At 51.6% G+C, this 7,757-nt stretch overlaps 1 protein-coding gene across 1 annotated transcript in view; it reads right to left on the bottom strand.

Annotated features, from left to right (window-relative positions):
• Positions 1-7,757, bottom strand: part of Ankrd35 (ankyrin repeat domain 35) — a 28,495-nt gene that overhangs the window by 9,250 nt on the left and 11,488 nt on the right. The window contains exons 3-8 of the mRNA XM_013018223.1: positions 5,459-5,586; positions 5,214-5,284; positions 3,768-3,874; positions 2,533-2,717; positions 1,813-1,850; positions 17-1,711 (exon numbers count right to left, since the gene is read on the bottom strand). Coding sequence (XP_012873677.1) covers positions 17-1,711; positions 1,813-1,850; positions 2,533-2,717; positions 3,768-3,874; positions 5,214-5,284; positions 5,459-5,586 — 2,224 coding nt within the window. The remainder of the gene's footprint in view (positions 1-16; positions 1,712-1,812; positions 1,851-2,532; positions 2,718-3,767; positions 3,875-5,213; positions 5,285-5,458; positions 5,587-7,757) is intronic.

Here is a 7,757-nt window from a genome sequence, read left to right on the forward strand (position 1 = left end):
CCGGCGCCTCCCGCGCCTGCTCGTGCCGCCGCAGGCTGGCCGCCTCGCGCGCCCGCAGCTCCGCCACCTCCTCCGTGGCCTGGTAGAGCAGCTGTTTCAGCTTCGCCATCTCCTGGCTCTTGGCGCCCATGGTGGCCTGCACGGCGCGCAGCTCCGCCTCCAGCGCCCCCAGGTCCCGCTCCAGGGCGGCCACCTGTGGGGACGCGGCCGGATCCCCGCGCGGGGACGTCGAGCCCCGCAGTCGCTGGTTCTCCTCCTCCAGCCGGGCCACCGCCCCCTGGGCCTGGCGGAGCCGGTCCACCAGGGCGCGGACGCACCCCTGGAGCTCCTCCAGGGCTTCGGCTTCCCCCCGGCGGCCCGCCAGGTCGGCGGGCAGACAGTCCCACAGCGCGCGGACGCCGCCGCTGTGCGAGGCCAGGCGCTGGCGCAGCTTCTCCGCGGCCTCCTTCTCCGCGGCCAGCTCGTCGGCCAGCAGCCCCACGCTGCGCCGCAGCTGCTGCAGCTGGACCTGCGCCTCGGGCCGGGGCACGAACTCCCTCTGGAGCCTCAGGCCCAGCGCCTGCAGCTCCCCCTGCAGCCGCTGCCGCTCGCGACCCAGCTCCCCCAACTCCTCCAGCAGGTGGCTGTTGCTCCTCCTCAGCGCCGACACCTCCTTCTCCAGCAGTCCCTTCGCCCCTCCGGGGCTCGGTTCCTTTCCTGGAGCCCCCTGAGGTTCTCCCCGGGCCCAGGGAACCCTTGGCTTTTCTTTAGGGGTTTCCTGGCCCTCTGGGCGGGCCTGTCCCTGGCCCTCGATCTCCGTTTTCCCCTGCAGTCCCGCCTTGGCTTGATCCAGCCTCACCAGCACGCGCTCTAAACGGGCCTCCATCTTCTCCCAGGCAGCGGCTGCAGCCTCAGCCCGGGGCGTCCCCAGGGCGCCCTCCAGGATGGGTCTGGAGAGAGCCCCTCTGGCCGTGTCCTTGTCTCTCCACACTGCAGCCAGCTCCTCTCTGAGCTGTAGCAGTAGCTGGTTCATGGCGGCTTTGCCTGCTGCTACTTCTTCCACCGGGCCTGCTGGTTCCACCCCCAGGGCCTGCGGCCTCTCCTGCTGGGAAGCACAGAGCTGGTCCTTGTGATCAGGGCCAAGGGTCTGCCTCCCATGGCTGGTCAGTGGCTGTCCTGTGTCCTTCCTTGGGATTTGGGATGGCCCCTCTTCCTCCCTGGACGTTCCATGGACTCCTCGCTGGATGTCTGCTGAGCCAGGCTCCTCCAGCTTTACTCCTCGCTGGATGTCTGCTGAGCCAGGCTCCTCCAGCTTAGGACCTAACGATGACTTCACTGTAGTCCTCTGCTGCTGCCTCTTCAGCTCTTGTATATGTTCCACCAGCAGATCCAGAGGACAGCCCTGCTCCATACCGTCCCCTCCAGGCCGGAAACTAGATCCCTGCTCTTCTGGAGCTCCAGGCTCTTGGACTAGGAGTCGCCCTAGCTCCTGTACCTGCTCTCGAATCTGGTTTTCCAGGCCCAAGTAAGCTGTAGCTTGAGCCTTACACTCTTCTGTCTTTAGTACCAACTCCCGCTCCAACTGAGACACTTTCTTCTGCTCCTCTTCATATTTTAGCCGCCACTCTGCTGAGCACTGGTCTTCCTCCTCCTCTTCCTCCTGCTCCTTCTCAGGCTCTGCTTTCCATGGGCTGGTGGGTGGAAAACCCACCTGGAGCTCAGATGGAGAGGCCTAGATCAAAACCACAACAGCCAAGTGAGGGCAGGAAGGAGGACCCCCAAGGACGACCCCAGTAAACCTGGGGAGGGTCAGAGACAAAAAGAGGGAGGTACCTGGGATGCAAGATCTGGATGTTGAACCAGCTTCTGACCTATAAAGAAAAGACATAGCAAATAAGAGAAAAGATAGGTCTGTGTGCTTTGATTGTACACCAATTGTTTGTGTATGTGTGTGCACATGTGCCAGTACTGGAGCTCAAACTCAGGGCCTCCTCTCTCTCTCTCTCTCTCTCTCTCTCTCTCTCTCTCTCTTTCTCTCTCTCTCTCTCATCAGTTGTGGGGCTTGAATTCAGAGCCTGGGTGCTGACCCTGAGCTCTTGCTCAAGGCTAGAGCTCTATCACTTTGAGCCACAGATCCACTTATGGTTTTTGAGTAGTTAATTAGCGATGAGAGTCTCATGGACTTTCCTGCTCAAGCTGGAATCAAACCATGATTCTCAGATCTCAGCCTCCTGAGTATCTAGGATTACAGGCACCAACACCCAGCTCTTACAGATTTTTTTATTTTTTTGGCCCGTCCTGGGGCTTGAACTCAGGGCCTGAGGACTGCTATTCCTGAACTTTCTTTTGCTCAAGGCTAACACTCTACCACTTGAGCCATAGCACCACTTCTGGCTTTTTCTGTGTATGTGGTACTGAGGAATTGAACCCAGGGCTTTATGCATGCTAAGCAAGTACTCTACCACTGAGCCACCTTCCCAGCCCCAGATTCTTTTTTTTTTAACAGATGTCATGCTTCTCCTTTGATAGAGCGTATGAAATGCTTGGATTTACCTCCTCGCCGCCGCCGGTTCAAGGCCTGCCTCAACAGCCCACATAAAGCCTTGTCTTGTGTTTGCAGAGCGTAATACAGAGCATTGTGGCCCAGGCTGTCCAACGCCCCTGCATCTGCTCCATGGCTCAGGAGAAGTTCCGCCACCTCTGCGCTGCCTTTCTCACAGGCCAGGATCAGAGCTGACCTGAGCGTAGAGATCAATGTGAGTATAGGCTTTCCCTCACAGAAGCCAGGAGTCCTGGCTCCAGAAATGCCATTCACAGAAGCAGCTCTCACTCAACAAGGTCAAGACAGTAAGTCTATCACCAATCAAAGACAGCATTACCACAGATCATGCTGGATGCTGGTGGTTCAGGCTTGTAATCCAAGGTATTCAGGAGGCTAAGATCTGAGGATCACCCTTAGAAGAGAGCCAGGCAGAAAAGTTGAGGAGACTCTTATCTCCAATAAACCAGCCAAAGGCTAGAAGTGATTGGTGGCTCATGCCTATAATCCTAGCTTCTTAAGAGGCTGAGATCTGAGGATCAGCAAAAAGCTGGAAGTAGAGCTGTGTCTCAAATGGTAGAGTACTAACTTTAGTGAGAGAACCAAGGGACAGCATCCAGGCCTTGCACAAGACTAGCACAAAAACAAGGGACAACTAAAAGAACTCCTACGATTAAGTTTCTGCATAAATTTGTTTTTTTAAGACAGAGTCTCTGTGTAGCCCAGGCTAGCTTTGAACTCAAATCTGACTCAGCCTCTCAGGGTTGGGATTACAAAACTGCACTACCACACCTGGCTTCTGCATAAATTTTTCATTGATAGGGGAAGAAAAAGAAAAGGATCCCAGAACTCAGTGATTTTTTCCTGGCACTCTTGCTTGGCTACACCAGGTTTTGCCTGTCTGGAGCAAGAAATACTATTATCCAAAACTTGTGCCCAATAAAATACCCTTTGTAATCCCTCTTCCCCAAAAGAGATGCCATTGTTTAGAAGACAGCTTGAAAACAAGGAAATTAAGCCAGTGATCCCGTGACAGGTCTGTTCCATCTCTGGGATGGTCTACCGGAAGCCATTCGTGGCAGCAGACCAGGTTCTTCTGAGTCATCCCTGGGCTGGCGGGAGGATCCCATGACAGAGACCGGTCTGCCCTCTTCTTATACACACACACACACACACACACACACACACAGTACCCTCTGTCTCCGTTGTGGGTCTGGACACAAGTGGGGGATGGGGTGGGATGTCTTACTTGTCATCTTTGTCCTTGACGTTGACTCGCGCGCCCCTCTGCAGCAGCTGGGAGCAGATCGCTGCATGGCCTCCCAGCGATGCGATCATCAGAGGTGTGCGGCCATCCTACACAGATCATGGGAGAAGGAGGGTCACTTGGAGCCAGAAAGAGCTAGGGACTTGGCACAATGCTACCAAGCCCCCTCCTGATTTCAAGAAAGAAAGAAAAAAAAGGAAAAGAAAGAAAAGAAAGAGAGAAAGAAAGAAGAAAAGGAAGCAAGCAAGCTCAGATCCTATAGGTAAGATTACAAGCTCTCTAAAAGACTAGGTTTAATTCTTCATGAGAAGGGGGGACAAAATACAGGAGGTAGGCTAGGAATATGGCTCAGTAGTAGAGTGCTTGCCTAGCACACATGAAGGCCCAGGTTTGATTCCTCAGTACCACAAACAGAAAAAGCTGGAAGTAGCACTTGGTTCAAATGGTAGAGTGCTAGCCTTGAGCAAAAGCAGCTCAGGGACAGTGCTCAGGCCCTGATTTCAAGCCCCAGGACTGGCAAATAATAATACACCAGCTGGGAAGGTGGCTCAGTGTAGAGTGCTTGCCTTGCATGCATGAGGCCCTGGGTTCCATTCCTCAGCACCACATACACAAAAAAAGCAGGAAGTTCCATTGTGGCTCAAGTGGTAGAACTCTAGCCTTGAGCTAAAGAGCTGAGGGACAGAGTCCGGGTCCCACGACCAACAACAATAAAAAAAGAAAACAATACAGGAGGTAGCTCATGCCTAGCTACTCGGGAGGCTGAAAGCTGAGGATTGAGATGGGAAGCCAGCCCAGGCAGGAAAGTCCATGAAACTCTTATCTCCAATTAATCACTAAAAAGCCAGACATGGAGCTGTAGCTCAAGCAGTAGAGTGCTAGCTGTGAGCAAAGAAAGCTCAGGTATAGGGCTCAGGCCCTGAGTTCAAGCACCAGCATTGGCAAAAAGAAAAAAAAAAAAGGAAGTGGTGTTCAGTGGTAGAGCGTTAGTCTTGAGCTGAAGAGCTCAGGGACAGTGCCTAAGCCCAGAGTTCAAGCCCCATGACCAACCAAAAAAAAAGAAAGAAAGAAAGAAAGTGGTTGTAGTTATAGGCAATAATATTTGACCAAAAGGACTTCTCTCATCCTCCATAAAAGAGCTGACAACCAGCGGGGGCACCAGTGCCTCAGGCCTCTAATCCTTGTTACTTGGGAAACTGAAATCCAAGGATCCCAGTTTGAAGCCAGTCCAATAAATCAGCAAAAAAGCTAAGGGATGATACTTAGATGCTGAGATCAAGCCCCAGTACCCTCACCAAAAGAAAAAAGAAAAACAGCTGATAATCATTTGTCAGTCACAAGCATTTATTTAATGCCTGCTCTATGCAGATATCATGCTTGATACCGCTCCCTGGGTGGGCATTTCCCATTCGTCCATCAGTTACTCACATTATCCAATACATCCAAGAAGGCTTCGTGGTCACACAACAGGAGGACACTCGAGGCACAGCCAGAGGAGGCTGGGGAAGGGTGAAGGAGAAGAATGAAAGCCACCTGGCCCATGAACATGCCCCAACATCCCCTCCTGCCAGTTCAGTGGTTTGCCCTGGCTGCCCTTCCCACAAAGGCTGCTTTCCCCCTTCCTTCTCTCCCCCTCCGTCCTTCCAGCCCCACCCCACTGACCAGGCACACACCTGCCCAGTGCAGTGGACTGCGGTTCTCCATATCCACCGCGTCTTCATTAGCACCATGCTGCAAAGAGCCACAAAAGGAAGCAACGTGGAGTTTAGTGCGAAGGTCCTCATCCAGTACCCCCTGCTGGCTTGTCAGCTTCCATGGTGAAAGAGGTAGGGGCCTTGTGGCTCCTGCCTGTAGTCCTAGCTATTCAGGAGACTGAGATCTAAAGACCGAAGTTCAGAGCTAATCCAGGCAGGAAAATCCCTGAGACTCTTATTTCCAATTAGCTATCCAAAAAGCTGGAAATTGAGCTGTGGCTTACGTGGTAGAGCACTAGCCTTGAGCACAAAAGCTCAAGGACAGTGCAGAAGGGCTGTGGTTCTTTATTATCTGTTTGACTTGGGGTGTTTTCTTTGTGTGTCTGTGCGTGCTGGGGATTGAACTCAGAGTTTTAGGCATGCTGGGCAAGTGCTTTACTAAGCTATATCCCAGCACGGGCCTCACTGTCTCATTTGGCTTTTTTACTCAAGCACTCTACTACTTGAGCCACAGCTCTACTTCTGGCTTTTTTATGATTAATTGGAGATAAAAGTCTCACAGACCTTTCTGCCCAGGCTGGCTTTGAACTGTGATCTTCCCAGCTCAACCTCCTGAATAGCTAGGATTATAGGCGTCAGCCACCAGAGCCTGGCTAGGATTGTGGCTTGGGGGGAGCCAGACTACTGGGTAAGCCTGGTCCATTCCTGGCAGACGATAGGTATACTTGAATTTCAGCCTTGGTTCCTAAACCTAGAGTGTAAGACAAAAATCAAAGGAATAAACATGTTAGGTGGAAATGACACCTGACTCCATGGCTGGTACTGTAGGCTTCTCAGGGTATTTGTGAGATTTGGCAAAGATCAGGAAGAACAGAAACAGACCTGCCACATACTCAATGACCTACAGAAGGAACTGTGCAGCGTGTACTTTAGAGACTTATTTACATGGCACACAGGCCACTTCACATGTGTTTCACCTTGTTCTTTACCATTTCAGCCATACCTCCAGTTCCAGTTTTTTGCTGGTTAATTGGAGATCGGAATCTTGAAGATTCATGTGCCCAGACTGGCTCTGAAATGAGATCTTCAAGATCTCAGCCTTCTGACTAGCTAGGATTTGGGGCGTGAGCATAGACGGTGCCTAGCACATGTACTTACACTCCTTGTCTAGAAACAGCCTCAGAATAGGCTGAGAAGGACTTTGGATTAAGTAAAGGCCTCTTCTCATCCTCACAGCATGTAGTCTCGTGTGTGGCTGGGCCAATGGTATCACTCAATAGTGAATTTGTGAGTGAAGTCCCCTCAAAGGCAGTATTCAGTGTGGTGCCTACGTAAAGAAAGTGCTAAGTAGGGGTTGGGAAGGTGGCTCAGTGGTAGAGCACTTGCCTTGCATGCATGAGGCCCTGGGTTCGATTCCTCAGCACCACATAAGCAAAATGAAAAAAGCCGGTAGTGGTGCTGTGGCTCAAGTGATAGAGTGCTAGCCTTGAGCTGAAGAGCTGAGGGACAGCGCCCAGGCCCAGAGTTCAGGCCCTATGACCGGACCCCCCCCCAAAAAAAAAAAAGAAAGTGCTAAATAAAATATTTTGTGTGAATAAATGGTTATTAGCTCTCTTACTGGGGAGGAGAAGGGTACATCTGACTAACTAATGCTCCTAAACTATAAGACCAAATTAAGATTCTGAATAGCCAGCGCTGGTGGCCCATACCTGTAATCCTAGCTACTCAGGAGGTTACGATCTGAGGATCACAGTTCAAAGCCAACTCAAGTAGAAAAAAATTGAGTGACACTGGTGGCTCAAGCCTGTAATCAGGAGACTGATATAAGATTATCAGGGTGCGAGACCATCCTAGGCAGGAAAGTCTATGAGGCTCTCCAATAAACTACTCAGAAAAAGCAAGAAGTGGTACTGTGGCTCAAGCACCAATCGAGTAAAAATGCTCAAGGATAGCACCCAGGCCCTGAGTTCAAGCTCCAGGAGTAACAAAACAACAACAACAAAAGCCTGCACCCGTGGCTCACATCTTTAATCCTAGCCACTTATCAGGCTGAGATCCGAAGTTTGAAGTTCAAAGCCAGCCTGAGAAGGAAGATCTGTGAGACTCTTATCTCCTTTTAACTAACAACAACAAAGCTGGAAGTGAAGATGTGGCTCAAGTAGACAGAGCCCAGGCCCTGAGTTCAAGTCCCAGTAATGGCACCAACATTAAAAAAAAAAAAAAGTAAAAGCAAAGAAAAAGAGCAGGGATCCACTTGCTCCTTGGGTGGAATAGTGGG

The sequence above is a fragment of the Dipodomys ordii genome, unplaced genomic scaffold (genome assembly GCF_000151885.1).
Source record: "Dipodomys ordii isolate 6190 unplaced genomic scaffold, Dord_2.0 Scaffold39, whole genome shotgun sequence".
NCBI classification, from domain to species: Eukaryota; Metazoa; Chordata; class Mammalia; order Rodentia; family Heteromyidae; genus Dipodomys; species Dipodomys ordii.